The sequence below is a fragment of the Orycteropus afer genome, unplaced genomic scaffold (assembly GCF_000298275.1).
Source record: "Orycteropus afer afer isolate SDZICR_OR568_19922 unplaced genomic scaffold, OryAfe1.0 scaffold00332, whole genome shotgun sequence".
NCBI lineage: Eukaryota > Metazoa > Chordata > Mammalia > Tubulidentata > Orycteropodidae > Orycteropus > Orycteropus afer.
Genome location: NW_006921919.1, coordinates 1,325,589 through 1,349,206, shown reverse-complemented (window position 1 = coordinate 1,349,206; position 23,618 = coordinate 1,325,589). Strand labels below are relative to the sequence as shown.

Below are 23,618 nucleotides of genomic sequence, written 5' to 3'. Positions count from 1 at the left end.
TGAATGCCACACCATTCCTCTTCAATTTATCATTCCCGGCATAGTAGATCATATGGTTGTCTGATTCAAAATGGCCCAAACCGAACGATTTCAGCTCACTAGTGCCTAAGATATTGCTCTTTATGCGTTCCTTTTCATTTTTGACAACTTCTACTTTTCCTAGATTCATATTTCGTACATTCCACGTTCCAATTATTAATGGATGTTTGCATCTGTTTCTATTCAATTTGAGTGGTGCCACATCAGCAAATGAAGGTCTTGAAAGCTTTCTCTTTTCCATATGAGTAAGGCTGGGTTTACTGGCTTGGGTTAGGCACACCTTTGTGCAATGAGACATCTTTGCTCTTTTGCAGTTTAGAGGTCCTTTGCAGCAGATTTTCCCAGTGCAATACATTGTCTGATGTCTTGACTGCTGCTTCCACTGGTCTTGATTGTGGGTCCAAGTAATAAAAAATGTTTCATAACTTCAAACTTTTCTCCATTTATCATAATGTTGCTTTCTGGTCCAGTTGTGAGGATTTTCATTTTCTTTATGTTGGGGTATAATCCATCTGCATACTGCAGCCTTTAATCTTCATCAGTAAGTGCTTAAAGTCATCTTCATTTTCAGCAAGCAAGGCTGTGTCATCTGCATATTGCAGGTTGTTAATGGTTCACTCTCCAATACTGATGTCATGTTCTTATAATCTAGCTTCTTGGATTATCTGCTTAGCATACAGATTGAATAAGTATGGTAAAAGCATACAACTCTGATGCACACCCTTCCAGATTTTAAACTATGCAGTATCATATCCCCTTGTTCTGTTCTAACGACAGTCTCCTGGTCTATGTACAAGTTCCTCATGGGCACAATTAAATGCTCTGGATATTCTTTTCAGTATCATCCATAATTTTTTATGATCCACACAGTCAAATTCTTTTGCATAGTCAATAAAAGTAAACATCTTGTATTCTTTGCTTTCAGCCAAGATCCATCTGACATCAGCAATGGTATGTCTCGTTCCACGTCCTCTTCTGAATTCAGCTTGCACTTCTGGAAGTTCCCTATCAATATACTGCTGCAACCATTTTTGACTTATGATTAGCAAAATTTTACTTGCATGTGATACTAATGATATTGTTTGATAATTTCCACATTCTTGGGATCTCCTTTTTTTTTTTTTTGAATGGGTACAAATATGGATCTCTTCTGCTCAGCTGCCCAGGTAGCTGTCTTCCAAATTTCTTGGCATAGATGAGTAAGGTCCTCTAGTGCAGTTTCCGTTTGTTGAACTATCTCAGTGGGTATTCTGTCAGTTCCTGGAGACTTGTTTTTCACCAATTCCTTCAGTGCAGCTTCGACTTCTTCCTTCAGTACTGTTGGATCTTGATCATAAGCTACCTCATAAAATAAATGAACACCTACCAATTCTTTTTTGTACAGTGACTCTGTATATTCTTGCCATCTTCTTTTGATGCTTCCTGCATCATTCAATATTTTGCCCATAAAATCTTTCAGTATTGCAACTAGAGAGTTGAATTTTCCTTCCGTTCTTTGATCGTAAGAAATGCCAAGGTTGTTCTTGCGCTTTGGTTTTCTAACTCCAGATTTTTGCACATTTCATTCTAATAATTGACTTTTGTCTTCCTGTGCTGCTCTTTGAAGTATTCTGTTCAACTCTTTTTCTTGTCATTTCTTTCATTTGCTTTAGCTACTCTCTGTTCAAAAGCAAGTTTCAGAGTCTCTTTTCACATCTATATTAGTCTTTTTTTCCTGTCCTGTCTTTTTAATGGCCATTTGCTTTCTTCCCGTATGATGTTCTTGATGCCATGCCACAATTCATCTGATTTGCAGTCACTGGTGTTCAATGCATCAAATCTATTCTTGAGATGATCTCTAAATTCAAGTGGGATATAATCAAGTCATAATTTGGCTCTTTTAGGCTTGTTTAATTTTCTTCAGCTTTGACTTGAACTTGTCTATGAGCAACTGATGGTCTGTTCCACAGTCAGAGCCTGGCCTTGTTTTGGCTGGAGATACTGAGCTTCTCCATTGTCTATTTCCACAATGCAGTTGATTTGATTACTGTGTGTTCTATCTGGAAAGGTCTACATGTGTTACCATCATTTATGTTGTTGAAAAAAGGTATTTGCATGAATAAGTAAGTGGTGTTGCAAAATTCTATCATGTTATCTCCAGTGTCACGTCTATCACCAAGGGCATATTTTCTCACTACTAGTGTTTCTTCTTTATTTCCAATTTTCCTATTCCAATCATCATTAATAATTAATAATACACCGTGACTACATGGTTGTCAATTTCAAAGTGCAGAAGTTGGCAAAAATCTTAAATTCCCTTGTCTTTGGCTTTAGTGGTTCATGTGTAAATTTGAGTAATATTAACTGGTCTTCCTTGTAGGGATTTGGATATTATCCTGTCATTGATAGCACTGTACTTCAGGACAGCTCTGGAAATATTCTTTTTGACAATGAATGGAATGTCATTCCTCTTCAACTTGTCATTCCTGGCATAGTAGATCACATGTTTGTCTGGTTCAAAATGGCCCAAACCAGTCCATTTCAGCTCAGTAATGGCTATGATACTGATCTTTATGTGTTCCATTTCATTTTTGACAACTTCTAATTTTCCTACATTCAAACTTCATACATTCCATGTTCCAGTTATTAATGGATTTTGCAGCTGTTTTTTCCCATTTTGAATCATGCCACATCAGCAAATGGAGGTCCTGAAAGCTTTACTCCATCCACATCATTAAGGTCAAGTCTACTTTGAGGAGGCAGCTCTTCATCAGTTGTATTTTTAGACCCTCCTGACCTGAGTGGCTCATCTTCCGGCACTGTATCAGACAATGTCTCAGGGCTATTCTAAAGTTTTCTAGTACTATATCAGACAGTGTTTCACTGCTGTTCATAATGTTTTCACTGGCCAATTCTTTGAGAAGTGGATGGCCCCTGCCTTCTTCCAAGTCTGTGTCTTTGTCTGGAAGCTCTGCTGAAACCTGCCCACCATGGTGACCCTGCTTGTATTTGAAATACTGGTGGTATACTCTCTAGCCTCACAGCAATACACAAGCCACCACTGTACGACAAACTGACAGACAAGTGATGAAGGTTATATATCCATTATTCATTAACTGACCTGAAAGGAAGGTTGGGCAATCTACTTCTGTAGTGATATTGCCTCAGAAACCCAAAAAGGCATCACTACGAGTCGGATCTGACTCGACAGCAGTGCACTGCATTTATTGTTTTTGTGTTAACTGAAGAAAAATTGGTAAATATGTTTGCAAATTATTGTCTCATCTAGTAAAAATTTTTTATGATCAATATACTATTTTCTTCTAGTAGCATCTATATAGAAGCAATTCATAATCAGTGAGTTTAGAATTTGAAAAAGAAGAATTAGAACTGAATTTTTTTTTCTTGTCTTAAATTTTTATTGTTATTTTTATTTGTCACAGAGCAAATTCATTTTCCATACAGGAGTTCATACATATTTTGTCTCATGACATTAACTACAGTTTCCCACAATGTAAAGCTCTCTTCCCAGTTCCTCCTTGTAGTTACCTCTTCCTTGTTTTCCTCCCTCCCATGCACTCCTGCCCCTTGAGCTGTCTCCCTGTGCAAACACCACATTTCTGTTCTCCCATGATTGATCGCTCCAAGTAGTGTATCTACTTGATATAAATGTTCAGTCCATATGCCGATCTATTATTTGGCTGGAAGCCACAGCAGTGAGTTCAATTCCAGACCTGAAAGGTAGCTAAGGGCCAGTGGACTCACCTGGGTCTATCAAACCAGCAAACTTGGTCTTTTTCTTTTCTTTTTTATGGTTTTGAGTTTTGTTTCACATTGTTCTCCAACTCTATTCAGGATCTCCTGCAACAATACCCCTCTTAGTGGTTGACTGGTAGCTGGGCACCGGTTAGTCCTTCTGGTCTCATGTTCAAATAGGCTGAGGATCGCATGGTCTGTCAGTCCTTTGGACTAATTGTTTCCATGCATCTTTGGCTTTCTTCATTCTTCATTGCTCTGGATGAGGAAAAACTCATCATTGCATCTAGATGGCCACTTGTAATCTTTTAAGACCCCAGTCACTACTCACCAAAGTAGGACATAGAACAATGTTTTTATGTAGTATGTTATGCCAATTGAGCTTGATGTCCCCTGCAACCATGGTCTCAAACCCACAAGTCCAACTACTTGCTTCCTCCAGGTATCTGGCTGTGGCCAAAAAGTCACCACAACCCCATCCCTTGTCAGCTCCACTATCCACCCTGACATTCTCACAGCACTTACAAATACACTTGTACAAACATCATCTGCTAACTGCATCTATGGTCATGGGTACATTAGCCCCTGCCTAGACACACCAGATCATTCAACCTGTCCACCCATCCATCCACCCATATGTCAATGCTTGCCATCACTGAAAACTCATCACTGTATATGCAAAAGGGTTCATCTTTGCTGTCTGTACCTCCCATGCACCTCTCCATGTCTTCTTCTTCCTCACTGTGACCATGCTAATCACTCACATTTGGTATATTTCCCTTCCCTTCACTCAAAGAAGAACTGAATTCTTAATGATCCCAGGTCAGATAGACTGATGGACCCATCTCCCAGTGGATCTGGACCTTAAAGCTACTGATCAAAACCCTTGAATCCAACACACATCAGAGTTTACCAGGCTATGACATTGGAAATAATCATTCTGATCTGACCAAGGTTCTCCCTCCCCTAACACGCTATCAGCATTTACCTTTCTAACTCTTTACCTGTACTGAATTCACTTGATTGAATTTTCTTTCTTTAGCTATGAAAACATACTGAATTGGGTAAGAGTAGAATACTACAGATCAGGGAGTTCCTTCATCCAAAGAGTCTTTAATCGTCTTGTGTTTAACTCTGAAAGGCTCCTAATTGCAGCTGCCCGTCACCACAGTATTGGTAAAAGTTACTGTACTATTTGTGGAATTATGTTGATACATGGAAAGAAAATTGTAAAACATCATTAATTAAAGCCATGCTTATATTTTCATTTTCATCTTCAATGGATTTGAAGTGCCTCCAAAGCACTCCAATACACATCTAACTTTTGTAGGATACTACCACCTCAGTTGGTCTGTATTCGCAGAAAATGGCATTTTTAATCGAGTCCTAAGGTATTATGTAAGCATACAATGGTTATCTTTCAAATCCACTATAATTAAAATTTATATATCCCCTACATCTAAAACATACTTTGGTTCCAAGGTTTTCTTTCTTATTCTGACCTAAAAAACAGTGGCATCTGCTAAATCTCTATTATGTCCTACTGTACCTGATCCTTTCTTAATTTTCATAAAGCGTTATCCAAACTTTTAATTTTGTCATAGAGAATACATGGGAAGCATGTCACTTCTTCTCATTCTGTTATGCAGGGCAGCACAACAGCATAACTTTATGATAACACTACTCCACTGACCCTATACTGGGGTTTCTTAGCCACATGTCCCTAGGCAGCAGTGATTGCTTCCAAAACCTTGAGAAGCCATGCCAGATGAAGCTAGGCTTGGACTCCTTGCCTATCTCATGTCAGAGACGATTTGAATCCCAGTGTTTATTCTGAAGTAAATGGCTATCGATGGTGCTCCGAATCAGGAAAAAATGGGTTTTGTGGGAAAGTTTTTGTTCTCTGTATTTCTTGTTTCCTGTGGATCTCCTCATTAAGAAAAACACAATTCCAAATATTATTAAAGGCTTGAAAATAGTGAGACCTGCTAAACGGTTGAAGACTTTCCTCAGTTCAGTCCAAATTGATGTCCAAGATCCACCCAAGTTTTAACAAGTTTTTATGTTTTATTTTAGAAAGTAATTTGGTTTTTAATTAGTGAAAACTATAATATTTTTATTACAAAGTTGGTGAAATTCTTAATATAAATCCAGTCTACATGAATGGTCTAATCTTTAATTTCTTCTATATTAAATGAAACTCATTTGGTCTAGAAAGTTCTGAATGTTATTATAAGTACCAAACCAACCACTGATTAAAAGGATCAAATTCATGGTTAACTGTTCATAGTCCTATTGCTCTATGATGAAAGGAAATATAAATATCAGAATTTCAAGTTAACAATTAAAGGTTCTTAAAATTATCGGAGAAAATGTTAGCATTTCAACTGAGTTCTTCAGTTAATAAACAGGAATAGGTTTAATTCTTTTAGCTGTGCTTTGATGAATGAATTGAGAAGAAACAGAAAGCTTTATGAGATGATTCAAAGGATATTTCCATTTGTATAGAATAGCTGTGTTAGGAGATTCATATTATTTCTCATGTATACATCAGACATTTATAATTTCTGTGGTTTGAAGATTTAGAAACTTCCAAAAGGCTAAATGCCACACTATCCCAAATTATCCGAGTTTTGGATAAACATTCAGATTTTGCCCAAAGATGAGTTACTTTTAGTTGTATCTTATTTTCTAGGAATTAAAAATAGATATAGTTGGTGAATACAAGGAGAATTATGAAAAATACCTGCAATTTTATCTGCAAGACCTGTAAATTAAGGTCAAGAGAGGAGTCTTTCAAATTTTATGCTGTTTATCTCTATCTTATTCACCTTTTACACTGATAGAATTTATTTTCCACATTTACAGATAATTACATATTTTCATTTTGAATCTTGCTAATGCCAGGGGCAAAAATCCATATATCTCCTGATAAATAAACTTAGTTTTCTTTTTTTATGTTACAGATTTTCCAAAGGGAAATAAAATCATTTCTTTTCCTTATATGGCTTACTTCAATTAGTTCTTCTTTCTCCATGTTGTTGTTGTTGTTGTGTGCCAATGGTCTTTCTCCAAACAATTTCATAATTCTTGTCTCAAGAAGAAAAATCTGTAAACGAGTCTTTGTAAGCCAACCACAAGCACAAAAATACTAAGAAGTAAAGGGGGAAGAGGTGCTGTTGTTATTAGGTGCCATCAAGTTGGCTCTGACCCTATGTACAACAGAACAAAACACTGCCTGGTCCAGTGCCAGCCTCACAGTCCTTACTATACCTGAGCCCATTGTTGCAAATGCTGTGTCAGTCCATCTTGTTGAGGGCTTTCCCCTTCTTTGCTGACTGTGCGCTTTACCAAGCATAATATTCTTCTCCAGGAAATGGTCCCTTCTGACAACATGACCAAAGTAGATGAGACCAAGTCTGGCCATTCTCGCTTCCCAGGAGCATTCTGGTTGCACTTCTTCCAGGACAGAGTTGTTAGTTCTTCTGGCAGTCTTAGGTACTTTCAGCATTCTTCACCAACACCACAACTCAAGAGCATCAGCTCATCTTTTGTCTTCCTTATTCACTGTCCAGCATACAAGGCAATTGAAAATACCATGGCTTGGGTTAGTTATACCTTAGTCTTCAAAGAGGTATCTTTGCTTTTCAGCATTTTAAACAGATCTTTTGCAGCAGATTTTCCCAGTGCAATATGTCATCTGATTTCTTGACTGCTGCTTCCATTATGGAACCAAGTAATATGAAATGTTTGACAACTTTAATCTTTTATCCATTTATCATGATGCTGCTTATTAGTTCAGTTGTGAGGATTTTCATTTTCTTTACGTTGAGATGCAATCCATACTGCAGACTGTAGACTTTAATCTTCATCAGTAAGTGCTTCAAGTCATCCTCACTTTCAGCAAGCAAAGTTGTGGTTGTCTGCATATCGCAGGTTGTTAATGAGTCTTCCTCCAATCCTGATGCCATGTGTTTCTTCATATAGTCCAGCTTCTTGGATTATTTGGTCAGCATACAGACTGAATAAGTATGGTGAAAGGATACAGTCTTGACACACTCCCCTCCTGATTTTAAACCATTCAGTATCCTCTTGTTCTGTTTGAATGACAGCCTGCTGGTCTACGTATGGGTTCCCCATGAGAACACTTATGTGTTCTGGAATTCCCATTCCAGAGGGAAGAGCAGTAGCTCATTAAATTGGGCTGCTCTTCTTCAGCTTGGTATAGAGTAAGATAAGATTTAACATGAATACAGGGACAATGACCATATTTGCTTAACTTATTCCTCTCCTACTTTACATATACTTTTTAATAGGAAGAAAAGGAATATTAGTGATAATGGTCACCTAAATGAAAAAATTGGAAATAGGAGTGTTTCAAAGGTGAAAAACCTTACTCCCCAAAGAAGCAAGAATCTCTGAATTCTGAGCAATTTTCAATGTGCAGAAGTATCTGTTGGAGTGTTTTCCTGGCTCTGCATCAAATTGCTCTGGTTACTGGTACTTGTACAACAGGTTTTGCCCCATTTCTAGATGTGGTTACATTTGGTTTTTACTACATTTTTAGTCTGGCCATTCTTCGTCTCACCTACTTTGATCACTTACTTTGTTATCAGAGGGGATCATTCCCTGGAGAAGGATGTCATGCTTGGTAAGGTGGAGGGTCGGCAAAAGAGGGGAAGGCCCTCAACAAGATGGATTGACAAGTAGCTGCGGCAAAGGGGTCAAGTATAGCAGGGATCACAGAGCTGGCACGGGACTGGGCGGTGTTTTGTTCTGCTGTGTATAGGGTCACTATGCGTCGAATACAACTTGACGGCACCTAACAAGAACTGTTTTAGAGCCAGAATATCATATTGATTTGATCAAACCTGATCACTGGTTTCTTTCTTAGGGTAATTTTCATCCATCCTGTTACTTTTTATTGTTTATTTGGAGAATAATAAAAAGTACTTACTGGATTGAGAACCACAGTGAAGAAAAGTTCACCTCCTTGGATACTCTTGTCCAGCTCTTTAGGACCTCCTGGATATTCTTTGTAGAAAATCGTGTGAGTGAAAAGCCCACAGGTTTGTCTTGGGAGAACCTGAGTAAAAGTGAATAAATAAGGAAGAAGTTTCTATCACCATTTAAATCATTGAATTTGAGCTTTGTTCTCATAGAAAATGATATATAAGCTAGTATCATTATTTAACTCTAAATAAGGCTCAGAAAATCCTTCACACTCTGCGAAAGCAAGGATGACATCAGTACAGATGGAATATTGAGGAAAGTTGAAGAAATATTTTAAAAATAAGATAGGCTTGGGATTATTTTAGTCACTTATCTATTTTAAATCTCAAAGTTCTTCTATTATGAAGCCTAGTAAATTCAAGTTTCTTAAGCAATTAGAAAACAGAGAAGAAATAAAATGAGAGTTTAAAAATGTTTAAATTATCTGTGCTACCTTGTAATTCTAGATGGTGAAAATTTTAATAATAATAATATTACTTTTTGTCAGATTCTACACATGTATTAGAAATTAATCAATTAGTAATATGCTTTTAGAAAATGATATTTTTAATTAGAAAAAATATTTGAGACACAAATCACAGTATCTTCTCTGAAAGACTGGCAGGCTATAGTTGGTGACCCAAATTCTAAGTTTGAAGATTGCCAGCTCCACAATTATGAGAGAAATTATGCATTTGGTTAGTAATTTTTAAAAACGTGTCACAAATGTACATCAAAAAATAGTAAAAGCTCAGTTAGTAAAAGATCTTCTTTTTGAGTTTGATTTGTGAATGGATCATCAATCAATAACTAAATGTTTTTCTCATGCATCCCATTCAACAAGATAACGGACATGATGTAAGGTTCATTACTCAGTTCCCGGCTCCTGTTTCCTTTGTAGTCTCTCCGTAACCAGTTCACTATGAGTTGATTTTGGCTCATTGTGACCTCTTGTGTGTCGTCTGAGTAGAACTGTGCTCCATAAGGTTTTTAATGGCTGATTCTTTGAAAGTAGATTGTCAGGTCATTTTTTCCGATGTGCCTCTGGGTGGACTTGAACCTCCCACCTTTTACTTAGCAGTGAACCAGTTAACCATTTGAGCCACCCAGGATTGTTGGTTTTTGAAATCTCTGTTTGCATCTCTATAAGGGAATGCCAATAGCCTTGTCTTCTCTCTCTTTCTAAAAGGTCTAGTGGTGTAGTGTTTAAAGCATTTGGCTGCTAACCAAAAGATCAGCAGTTCAAACTCTCCAGCCTCTTTGTGGGAGAAAGTTGAGGCAGTCTGCTTCCGTAAACATTTACAACCTTGGAAATCCTATGGGGAAGTTCTATTCTGTACTATAGGGTTGTTATGTCAGAATTGATTCGATGGCAGTGTGTCTTTTTTTTTTTTTTTTCCTCTCTCTGTTTTCCTGCATAATCAACTGCCTGTTGAACATTTCCTACTTAGGAATTTTCATCCAAGAGCCCACAAAACAAATATACAGGGTCCCTGGATTGCTACAAAAGTGGAACCACAGGGACAGTTCCATGAAAACAGGAAATCTATTAAAGTCTTTATTACCTGTAAGATTCATGCATTTTAATACAGGTAAAGTATGTTTTCAGGTAAAACTGAAAATGAACGCATCTCATGGGACCAATACAAGCAAGTTTCCTGGCAGTAGATATAGAAACAGAACAAAAGAGAAGAACATTGATTAAAGTCCTTATAAATTTAAGTTTACTTCTACAAAGACAGCTTATGAGGTTAAAATGACAGGAGAGTACAGAATGCTTATAAATGATAGCACAGCCCAAGTCTCCTAACCTCTCTCTGGCCAGAAAGCTGGCAGCTTAAGGCACAGTGAGTTCATTTTCAAGAGAAGAAGGGCAGACTGGGATACCATGTGGCTGTGATGTCCCCATTTAGCATTCATAACAGTTTTTATTGAGGGGAAAGTCAAGATGGGAGGTGATCCAAATTAAATGTCATTATCCACTCTAATTTTTGCAGATATTGTAAAACTATCTGAAAAGAAATCAATTACACCTAATTCTGGAAGGTAGACATCTGTTCAAACACATTAGTTTGACAGAGAGTTATAGTGTCTCATCATAATGTTCTTCTGTGTGGTCTCCCCAGTGTCTGAATCTAACTCAGGAAGCACATTCCTAATGTTACCAATACCTTCCTTGGACTTTTCTGATTTGAGAAAACATTAGGATTTAACTACCTACTTTGCAAAGCCTTATGAAATATTAGGTGATAACTCTGTAAGTAAAATGTTGAGGCGATACATATTTGTTAGCAGTGGCAAAACAATAACAACACAAACAAAACAGAGTCTTTGGAGAGAATTAGACAATGGATACAAATGATTTAATTGACATTGCTTCTTATTTCTACTCTATATTGTTGTTATTGCTGGGTGCTGTGGAGGCTGTTGTGACTCCATAAAAATAGAAGAAAACATTTCCCAGTCCTGTGTCACCCGCACAATCATTGCTATATGTGAACCCATTGTTGCAGCCATGGTGTCAATCCATTTAGTTGACGGTCTTCTTCTTTTTCACTGACCCTCTACTTTATCAAGCATGGTGTCCTTCTCCAGGGACTGGTCCCTCCTGAGAAATTGTCCAAACTATGTAAGACAAAGTATCATTCTTCTGGTTGTCCAAGGTATATTCAGTATTCTTCACCAACACCATAACTCAAAGGCATCAATTCTTCCTGATTCATTGTCCAGGTTTCTCATGCATATGAGGCAATTGAAAATACGATGGTTTTAGTCAGGAACATCTTAGTCCTCAAGGTAATATCTCTGCTTTTTAACACTTTATGTCAATTGATTTCTTGACTGCTGCTTCCATGGAAGTTGACTTTGGATCCAAGCAAAATTAAATCTTTGACAACAATATTTTCCCCATTTATCTTGATGTTGCTTATTAGTCCAGTTGTGAGGATGTAAAGTATATTCAAAATAGCTACTCTGTTATAATCTGTTAGAAATTATGCAGGACTTCATATGTGGCTTCTTGCTGTAAATATTTGGATATTCTTAGCCTGACATGTAAAGAGCAATACAAAGTTTGGTTTGTAAAAGGGCAGCATGGTTAATATGTACAAAATTGGTGTTAGTTTTATGTATTAAATATGTCCTTAAAGAAATGATGGCTTCCAAATATTATCTTCAAATTATCTGTAATGTTTCCTCAGTATTTTAACATCAGTGCCTCCTTAATAGCAGTAGTGTCAAAGCCATTTTAGTTATTTTTAAAGAATTGCGAAGAAGTGTCTTAATTAAAACAGCCTTTGCTTTTATATGACAAATATGCTTTCTGCAGCATGTGGCTTTTCATACAGTTAGGCTTTTAATATTTTGGTCTTTTCTTTTATTCTTGCTTCAAAGGAGAAATGTAAATCTGACAGAATTAGTTGTACCCTAGGCATAATGGAGGAAGCTCACCATGATGTTTTTGTGGATGAAGCCCCTCCGGTATCGAGCTGGTTTTAGATGTGGATACTCTTCTGTGCTGGTGATTTTAATATTCCAAACCTTCTTCCAGGCCTCATAAAGCTGAACATGCACAGGATAGACACCCGAATGGTGGGGGGCAACTGCATAGCCCAGGTCGGTAGGAATGCCGTGCTCCTAAGATCAAGCAAATGTTAGTTAGAGATGTGAAGATTCATCTTAATCTTATTTTCACTCCAGGATTTTCAAATGTACTATAAATTCATTTGTTTAAATCCATATTCTCAAATGAAGAGTAAAATTAAAGTCATAAATATTAACACTTCTAGACTCTTCATGAAGCCTGGTAACCATCCTACAAATCTTAATAATGATACATTCATATTTTAGAGATAGTGAGTTCTAGTGATTTTAATGAGCTACTGAAAGAGACTCCATTTAGTACATCCTTGCTGTAGCAATAGTTATGGATTGAATTTTATCCCCCCCCCCAAAAAAAAAATATGTGTTGTAAATTCTAACGGTCCACCTGTGCTTATAATCTCATTTGGGTATGGGTATTCTTTGTTACATTAACAAGGCAGTGTTAGTACAGGGTACATCTAAAGTCAATCTCTTTTGAGTTATAAAAGAGCAGATTGAGCAAGCAATCAAGTAAGCAGTACAGATGGGGGAAGATATATGACACACCACATGAGATCTCCAAAGAACCAAGAAATAGAAGCTGAAAAGAGATAGGGACCTTCTCCCAGAGCCAAAAGAGAAAGAAAACCTTCTAGAGCCAGTGCCCTAAATTTGGACTTTTAGTCTCCTAAACTGTGAGAAAATAAATTTGTTTGTTAAAGCCACTCACTTGTGATATTTCTGTTATAACAGCACTACTGTTATAGCAGACACCTAGTCCTTCCACTGCTCATAATTTCAACAAGTTTAGTGACAGGCACTTGCTACAAACACTCAGTGCTCTTCACAAAATAAAACCAGCATTTGTAAGTAGGATAGAACATATTTCAAGTTCACTAGATCCTGCTGACAAAATTTTCTTTTGCCTGCTGCCCAGTTTTCATCACGTTCATCAAATTTCTGTTGGCCCCTCAGTGTGTGGGCTAGTAATAGACAATGTTCCCTGCTTGAGGAGAAGCACACACTTTCGACTGGAGGATATGGTAAATTGTATAGAGCAATAGGAGGTATTGAAAGTGCCGAATATGAATTTTAGTTAATTCGAAGTAAAGCTTTATATATAAAATGACTTAACTTGAAAAAAAATTCAAAATTACACACATATTCATACTGTACTTATGAAATAACTAGTAATGTATCATGGTGCTTCTTCTATTCAGATTGTTCTGTGAATTCCAAAAATAAATTTATATAATAACTGGGGTGTTTTTTTTTTTTTTTTTTTTTTTGGAGAGGGGTTGGGACAAGTCTGCATAATTGTGAGTGTTCTCCATTTGAGATGGTCCTGAAAGAGTCTCTTTGGAACACAGGAAAATAGTACAGACATAAAAGATGGAATGTTTCTTTTGTAAAAAGAACACCCATGGCTTCAGTAGTTGACATGCATTTTTCTTCTGAATGCTTTTAAATTTTTCAGTCTGTATTTTTCAGTTGCTTTATAGTCCCAAACTTCCACTCAAATAGCTTTCTTTGAATTAGTCATTGCTTTTATTCATGCCAAAGAACAATTTCACATGCAGACAGCCATAGAATTAGGCTGCTAAATGGATTGGACTGTAGAAATATTCTACAAATTCATATGGAAAAAACGGAAGAAGTATGGCTAGCTTTATTTTTCAACATAAATAATAATTGGAGAGGAAGGAAGTATATGAAGCATTTGAACACAGAAGGAAATAAGGTTGCAAATGGTTTGCTATTACTTAACTACCTTTTAAGACTCCACATAGCCTTAGCTCCTATTAGTTTCCACTGCATTTTTGATAATTTTCCTCTTATGGTTGTTATACACTGTATATATTGTCCCCCAAATTGAAATGTCCTTTTCCTCTTGTAAATGGTTCACTATTCAAATCTCAGATCAGCCAGCTGTAGTTAAAGATTCTAGACATGGTAGCCATCATATTGCTGCTGTGAGAAAGAGAATAGATGGCATTAGAGGTAGATGGACCATGCCTGTGTTTCTGATGGGTGAGAGGAAAAGCTTGATTTTCTTCATTTTACTCGCATATTTTGTGGAAACTAGCATAAATGTGCAATTATTCTATCACTTAGAACTCCAATAAAAATAGAATTGAAATATCTCATTTGTTTTAACTGTCTTTAAAAACTCAAATAAAGCAGGCCCCCCGCCCCTGCCCCCAATTACAGATCATGAAGAAACACATGATTTTTGCTGGAAAAGCTCAGTGAAACATTCATCTAAAGTGGTTTTAGAATAGGGGTGTAGTGATAATGGATCAGATGAAAGAAAATGAAATTTAATCACAGAAGTTGAAAGAAAAAACATTTTTAGAAGAGTACGGGAAGCAGCAAGGATAAAATTCACAGTATTAGAAACTAACTACATTATAAAATTCAAATACCTCCCAAATTTGCAAAAAGTATATCAATAGATGTATGTATACAGTCAGCTGTGTCTTTAGTTCTGTGAAATAACTAAAAAATTGATTCAACCCTCAAGTTGCCATAATGAATTATTCTATAGGAAAAATACTGAATGATGCAAGAAGCATCAAAAGAACTGGAAGAAACACACAGAATCACTGTACATAAAAGACTTGGTCTATGTTCAAACATTTCAGGAGGTAACATATGATCAACAATTGATGGTACTAAGGAAAGAAGACCATGCTACACCGAAGGAATTGGTAAAACAAAAACAAAAACAAAAACAAAACAAGGTTCTAGAAAGTAACAGAATACACAATGAGATTTTTCAACAACCAGATGGAGCACTGGAGGGACTCCTTTCTTATCCCAAGAAATCTGGAAGACAGCTACATGGCCAACTGACTGGAAGAGAACCATATTTGTACACATCCCAAAGAAAGGTGATCCAATAGAAGATGGAAGTTATTGAACCATATCATTAATATCACACGCAAGAAAATTTTGTTGAAGATAATACAAAAATGGTTGCAGCAGTATTTTGACAGGGAACTTCCAAATATTCAACTCTGATTCAGAAGATGAAGTAGAACAACACATATTACTGTTTATGTTAGATGGATCTTGGCGGAATGCAAAGAATACCAGAAAAATATTTACCAGTGTTTTCATGACTAAACAAAGGCAGTCGACTGTGTTTCATTGTTATTAGGTGATGTTGAGTCGGGTCCAACTCATAGTGACTCTATATAAAACAGAACAAATCACTGCCTGGTCCTGCACCATCCTCACAATCTTTGCTATACTTTAGCTACTGTGTCAATCCATCTCATTTAGGGTCTTCCCTTTTTTTGCTGACCCTCCACTTTACCAAGCATGATATCCTTCTCCAGGGACTGGTCCCTTCTGACAGCATGACCAAAGTGGGTAAGATGAATTCTGGCCACTTGCACTTCCAAGGAGCACTCTCGGTGTACTTCTTCCAGGACAGATTTGTTTGTTCTTCTGGCAGTTCGAGGTAGTTTCAGTATTCACCAACACCACAATTCAAAAGTATCAACTCTTTTTCAGTCTTCCTTATTCATTGTACACCATTATCATGCATATGAGCCAATTGAAAATACCATGGCTTGGGTTAGGTGCACCTTAGACTTCAGAGTGACATCATTGCTCTTCAACTCTCTAAAGAGGTCTTTTGCAGCAGATTTCCCCAACGCAATACTACGCCAGATTTCCTGACTGCTGCTTCCATGGGTAATGATTCTGGATCCAAGTAAAATGAAATCCCAGACAACTTCAATCTTTTCTCCATATATCATGATACAGTTTATTGGTCCAGTTGTGAGGATGTTTATTTTCTTTATGTTGAGGTATAATCCATAGTGAAGACTGTAGTTTTTGCACTTCAACAGTAAGTGCCTCAAGTCATCTTCACTTTCAGCAAGCAAGGGTGTGTCATCTGCGTATTACAGGTTGTTAATGGTTCTTTCTCCAATCCTGATGCCACATTCTTCTTTTTGTAGTCTAGCTTCTCAGATTATTTGCTCAGCATACAGATTGAGTAAGTATGGTGAAAGGATACAACCCTGATGCACACCCTGATTTTGAATCATGCAGTAGTATCTGTTTGTGCAGCAGCCTCCTGGTCTATATACAGGTTCCTCATGAGCACAATTAAGTGCTCTGGAATCACCATTCTTCACAATGCTATCCATAATTTGTTATGATCCACACAGCTGAATGCTTTTGAATAGCCAATAAAAAAGAAGTAAACATCTTTCTGGTATTCTTTGCTTTTAGCCAAGATATATTTGACATCAGCAATGATATCCCTCATTTCACACCTTCATCTGAATCCAGCTAGCATTTTGGGAAGCTCCCTGTCAATATATTGCTGCAACCATTTCTGAATTATCTTTAGTAAGAGTTTGCTTGTGTGTGATATTAATGATATTATTTGATAATTTCCATATTCTGTTGGATCACCTTTCTTTGGAATGGGTACAACTATGGATCTCTTCCAGTCAATTGTCCAGGCAGCTGTCTTCCAAATTATTTGGCACAGATAAGTAAGTGCTTCCAGTGTGGCATCCGTGTGTTGAAACATCTCAATGGGTATTCCATCAATTCCTGAAGCCTTGTTTTTCATCAGTTCCTCCAGTGCTGCTTTGACTTCTTCTTTCAATACCATTAGTTCTTGATCATAATCCATCTCCTGAAATAGTTGAACATTGACCAATTATTCTTTGTACAGTGACTCTGTGTATTCCTTCCCTCTTCTTTTGATGCTTCCTGCATAACTCAATATTTTGCCTATAGAGTCCTTTAGTATTGTAACTCGAGGCTTGACATTTTCTTCACTTCTTTCAGCTTGAGAAATGCCAAGCATGCTCTTTCCTCTTGGTTTTCTAATTCCAGGTCTTTGCACATTTCCTTATAATAATTTGTCTTTTTGAGCTGCTCTTTGGAATCTTTTGTTGGGCTTTTTTATCTTGTCATTTCTTCCATCTGCTTTAGCTACTCTCTGTTCAAGAGCAAGTTTCACAGTCTCTTCTGACACTCATTTTTTTTTCTTCTTTTTCTGTCTTTTTAATGACATTTTGCTTTCCTCAAGTTGGATGCTCTAAATGTCATCATACAATTCGTCTGGTCTTTGATCACTGGTGTTCAATGCATCAAATCTATTCTTCAGATGTTCTCTAAATTCAGGTGTGATGTAATCAAGGTCATATTTTGGCTCTCGTGGACTTGTTTTAATTTTCTTCAGCTTTAAGCTTGAACTTGCATATGAACAATTGATCATCTGTTTCACAGTCAGGTCCTGGCCTCGTTTTGGCTGAAGATATTGAGCTTCTCCATTTCCTGTTTCCGCAGATATAGTCAATCTGATTCTGAATATTCCTTCTGGTGAGGTCTAAGTGTATAACCTCCATATACTGTCAAAAAAAGGTATTTGCAGTGAGTTAGCTGTTGCTTTGACTCTGTAGGTCATAGTGAATTGTGGATAACATTGGAAAGAATGGGAAATCCAGAATACTTAACTGTGCTCATTAGGAACCTGTACATAGATCAGGAGGCTGTTGTCCCAACATGGTTTAAAATCAGGAAGGCTGTGCATCAGAGTTGTATCCTTTTACCTTACTTACTCGAAGGAACTATATCAAGTGCTGAGGAGCAAGGATATCTCCTTGAGGACTAAGGTGCACCTGACACAAGCCATGATATTTCCAATCACCTCGTAGGCATGTGAGAGCTGGACAGTGAATAAGGAAGACCAAAGAAGAGTTGATGCTTTTGAGTTGTGGTGCTGGCGAAGAATGCTGAAAGTACCATGGACTGCTAAAAGAACTAACAGATCTGTCCTGGAGGAAGTGCAGCCAGAATGCTCCTTGGAAGCAAGAATGGCCAGATTTCATCTCACCTATTTTGGTCATGTTGTAAGGAGGGACCATTCCCTGGAGAAGGATGTCATGCTTGGTAGGGTGGAGGGTCGACGAAAGAGGGGGAGGCCTTCAATGAGATGGATTGACATGGTGGCTGCGATGATGGGCTCAAGTATAGCAGGGATTGTGGGGCTGGCGTGGGGTCGGGCAGTGTTTCATTCTGCTGTGCATGGGGTCGCTATGAGTGGGAAACGACTTGACGGCACTTAACAACAACAACAACAAACTCAATATGTCTTCTGAGTAAATAATACAAGAAGCTGGACTATATAAATGCAGCATCAGGATTGAAGGATGACTCATTAACAACCTATAATATGCAGATGACACAAGCTTGCTAGCTGACAATAAACAAGACTTGAAGCACTTACTGGTGAAGATAAAAGATTACAGCCTTCAGTACGGATTATACATCAACATAAAGAAAACAAAAAATCCTCACAACTAGACCAATAAGCAACATCATAATAAATGGAGAAAAGAGTGAAGTTGTCAAGGATATCATTTTACTTGAATCCTCAATCAATGTCCATGGAACCAATAGTTAAGACATCAAATGATGTATTGAACTTTGCAAATCTGCTTCAAAAGATCTCTTTCAAGTGTTAAACAAGATAGATGTCACTTTGAAGACTAAGGTGCATATTACCCAAGTCATGGTATTTTCAACCTCCTCACATGCATATGAAAGCTGTACAATGAATAAGGAAGACTGAAGAAAAATCGATGCCTTTGAATTGTATTGTTGACAAAGGTTAGTGAGTGTACCATGGACTGCTGGAAGAATGAACAAATCTGCCTTGGAGGAAATATAGCCAGAATGCTCCTTAGAAGCAAGAATGACCAGACTTCATCTCTCCTACTTTGGTCATGTTGCCAGATGGGATCAGCTCTGGAGAAGGATATCATGCTTGATAACGTAGACACTCACTCACTCACTCACAGCTGTCCAGTCAGATCCAACTCACTGAGACATCCCTCCCGACCTTAGGAGGTATCACTATGGAAGTAGATTCATCAATTTTCCTTCCAAGGAGTGGCTGGTGGATATGAACTGCCAGTCTTATGGTTTGCAGTCAAACACCTTAGGCACTATGTCACCACGGCTCCCTGATAACGTAGAATATCAGTGGAAAAGGGGAAGACCATCAATGAGATGGGTTGATACAGTGGCTGTGATGATGGGCTCAAGCATGGAAATGATTGTGAGGATGGCTCTGGATTGGGCAGTGTCCCATTCTGTTGTACAAAAGGCCACTATGAATTGGAACCAATCTTACAGCAGCTAACAAAAGCAGTAACAACCAACTATTGAGAATCATGACCCAGCCAAGTTGACATATATTTTAGAGGGACAAAATTAAATCCATTATGGTACTTTAGTTTTAATATTTGTCTCTATTTTAATCTTCTTAAACAGAAGAACCTTTTTAATATCCATTAATTACTATAAGACCCTTTGCTTATTTCTATATTCCCAAGATTAGCAAGTATACAGAATAATGTAATTTATAAGAGAAAACACACAATGATAGGAATTCAAACAGATATTCTTCACTTTATAGGGGAAAAATATCTAAAACTTCATTACAACATAATTTTGAAATATTTTAAAATGTTTTTTCTTGCAGCTCATTTTGGGTACAGTGTCCCATTTACCCAGTATATGGACATTTACACTTTGGTTAACTATCTCAGAGTACTAAGAATTTACATTTATAATGCATGTTACTTTATAATAGAATTTTCTATACTTTGACATATAATGCTATATTTTGGAGTTGTTCCTAGGAAAAAAAGTGATTTTTAAAGTGACTTCCTGAAAAGCTATAGCTACTTAGATATTATTTCCCATAGAAAAGAATAAATTTCTCCAGAAAATACAAGCAGGAGGTGCATGCTTGGAAAATGATATTTCAATGTTTCAACATAATTGACACATGCACACATGTACAAATACTATATCAAGAAAATAAACTTATGCAAATGTTCCCTTGTATATGACAAGCAATTTAAAATTTATAAAAACAATTTGTTTTCCTAAAGTGAAACTCTGATTGTCCACAAACAAAAAAAGTTTATGAGGACTCGTAGGGCCTCTGGCACCTGGAGAAGGAGTCTTGCAGCAGCTGCAGGTATTGGGGTCAAGTAATAAACTGCAGTGACTGTTGGCAAGATACCCTAATATATGTAAAGTTGGTTCACATGCAACCAATCATGGATTACCACATGACCAGGCAGCGTTTAAGTCCATGTTACAAGTGGTCGCTATGGGTTGGGGGCTGAGTTGACGGCAGCTAACAACTTTTCAAAGGAAGCTGACTCCTTTCTTCCCCAGAACAAAAGAAACTAAATCAGGATTTTTCTGTAGGTTAGGGAATTAAGGTTTGGTACTGTGTGCTGAGATTGTTAAGTATTAGAAAATGCTACTGTGATAAATGATGTATTTCTAGTATGGGTTGAAATTGAAACATATATATATATATATATATATATATATATATATATATATATCTTCATACAAACTACCTTGGCACAGGAATCTCATTTTTCACCTTTTCCAAAGGTGAAATAAAGAGGTTTTATAAATAGCTACCAAAGGTCAGATTTACAATTCTAGGATTCTTTGACATAATCTTTGTGGTTTTAGAAGTGATAATACATTCTTATTAAATATAATGCTAAATATAAATGTTCACAAAAATACATTTAATCAATATAATCTTAAACTGTTGTTGTTTGTTGTTATATGCCGTCAAGTCAGAGCTGACTCATAGCCACCCCTCCTTGGGTTTCCGAGGCAGTATCACTACAGAAGTAGATTGCCTAACCTTCCTTCTGAGGAATGGCTGGTGCGTTTGAACCACCATTCTGGTTAACAGTCAAATGCCTTAGGCACTACACCCCCAGAGCTCCAGTATGTATAATTTTCTTCTTATACATTTAAGAAAATAATAACCTCTAAAGATGTGACAGACATATTTAAATAAATTTGATTAACTCTTTTGTACTCTGTTAAACATCATATTCTTCCAATTCTCTTACCTTGATGGATAAGCCTTGGTGATGTTAGCTCTTTTTCTCTTTCTTCCAAGAATATTCCCTAGTTGATCTAATCGTTGTTGTTGTTAAGTGCCGTCGAGTCGTTTCCGACTCATAGCGACCCCATGCACAGCAGAACGAAACACTGCCCGATCCCGCACCAGCCCCACAATCCCTGCTATACTCGAGCCCATCATCGCAGCCACTGTATCAATCCATCTCGTTGAAGGCCTCCCCCTCTTTCGTCGACCCTCCACCCATAAACATATCCATTTACTGTACCAATTCCAGTAATTGGAATTGAACTTGTTAAAAAAAAAAAATCTATGGAGAGTCACATTTTAGTTTGTTCAAAGTACATTTTATTTTCTATTCCCTCGAGAAATGGGGCAAAAATAGGTTTCTTTGTCCTTATCATGTGATACAAAAAAATCACCCTAATTTCTTTTTAAAAAAGAACTAGAATATACAACTTAATCAGGTTCACTTCTCATCAACATATAATATCAGAGCAAACAATAAAGTAAAATGACAAAAAAGCAAATCAAAAGCCCTAAGAAGTGGAGTAAATAAATAACAAATAGTTTATAATGTAAAATTAAAAATGTTCATAAAATAAACTTTAAAATTACCAACTTGAAGCCGGTCTAAGTAGATAAACGTAGATGTTCTACATAACTTGTCCTGGAAGATTGTCAGAAAAACTGAGGTGCAGAGAAGTAAAGTGTCTTAATTAAGGATATAAAAGTACCTAAAAGATGGCAATATCTTAATTTTTCTATTACCAGCCCAGGACACTATATCACAAAGTCGATTACCTATTTGGATGAAGAATGAAGAAGAATACTAATTAGTATCTCTAATAGTATAATAAAAATTACTACTTGGTGAAATACCAGCACAGTGCAGGTTACATTAAATGTTGATTAAAGAGAACTGAAATGAATCAAAATGGGGAAGTAAGGCAAATTTTAGAAACAGATTTGTGGTTTTCAAGGTTTTCTTTTTCTTTCTTTCAGTTATAATGGATGTTATGATGGACATTTTTGTCCAGTAATAAAAAGACTACATTTATTACATAATGATTAAATTCATTTTTCTCTCATTAGCAGAATCCCATTGGGTTGATTTTATAGTTAAGGTAACTTGAAATTCTAATTAGTTTATGCAAATATTTAATAGGAAATATACAATTCTTATTAGAAGTCTTGAGACACTTAAAATAGCTTTTTTTTTTTTTTAAGGAAAAAAACAAAACAAAACAAAACAAAAAGCCCTACCTTTGTGATTCTGGTGAATTCATATGGATCCAAAAATCCTAGGAAGGAGGACCATGGATATATTTTCATTTCACAGTTCGGATAACACAGAACTTAGATATAGTAACAAAAGTTATAGAAGTCTTTGGGCAAAGGTATTAAAGGTGTTGAAAATGAGGTCTTGTGAAATAGAATGGCACTATTAGTACTCATAAAACAGAAGTATGACCTTATTACTGTCAAAGTATGTAGCTCTAAAAAAGAGAGCCTAGTCTGTCGTTAACTATATAGTGAGAAAAGACTCTTGTTCATTCTATATCCAAACACATACCAATGAAATTATCAGCATTGACCAGGGAATCCCATGGATGGATGCGAGCATAGGATCCTGGAGAGTGCAGATTTAGGAGTTAGGGCTTAATCTCAGTGATGCCCTTCATTGGTCCTAGGACCTTGGGCAGATTATGACACTTAAACAAACCAAAGTTCCCTCATTTGCTAAATAGATGTAAAAAAATTAATTACCTCCCAGAGTTGTAGTGGATGAAAGTATAATGTAAATAAGGTTATTGGTATAGACCAAGTGCCATTTTATTTCATTTCTTCATATATTCAGTTTCTTTTTGAAACACTAATAAGAAAACAAGGGAAAACTAAGAATCTCTCCACTACCACTTCCATCCCCAAATAACTCAGAATTCTTATGCTCCTAGAAGAAGATGCCCTATCATTATCAATTTTATCTAAAAAAAAAATTTAATATACAGTATAGCTACTTTCTAAAAAAAGTAATTGATATTAGGTCATTGATATTAGGTCATTCCCGGGATAGTAGATCACATGGTTGTCTGATGGGGTCCGCTCGAGGGCAAGTTTCAGAGTCTCTTCTGTCATCCATTTTGGTCTTCTCTTCCTTTCTTGTCTTTTTAGTGATCTCTTGCTTTCTCATGGATAATGTTCTTGATATCTTCCCACAATTCTTCTGGTTTTCAGTCGTTGGTGTTCAATGCATCAAACCTATTCTTTAGATAGTCTCTAAATTCAGGAGGGATATATTCAAGATCATATTTTGGCT

The 23,618-nt window shown here is 36.7% G+C and overlaps 1 protein-coding gene across 1 annotated transcript in view; it reads right to left on the bottom strand.

The window, feature by feature from the left end:
* The window catches only part of LOC103206850 (N-deacetylase and N-sulfotransferase 3), a 376,548-nt gene that overhangs the window by 184,646 nt on the left and 168,284 nt on the right, over window positions 1–23,618 (bottom strand). Inside the window, exons 4-5 of the mRNA XM_007952367.2 lie at window positions 12,217–12,402; window positions 8,732–8,860 (exon numbers count right to left, since the gene is read on the bottom strand). Coding sequence (XP_007950558.1) covers window positions 8,732–8,860; window positions 12,217–12,402 — 315 coding nt within the window. The remainder of the gene's footprint in view (window positions 1–8,731; window positions 8,861–12,216; window positions 12,403–23,618) is intronic.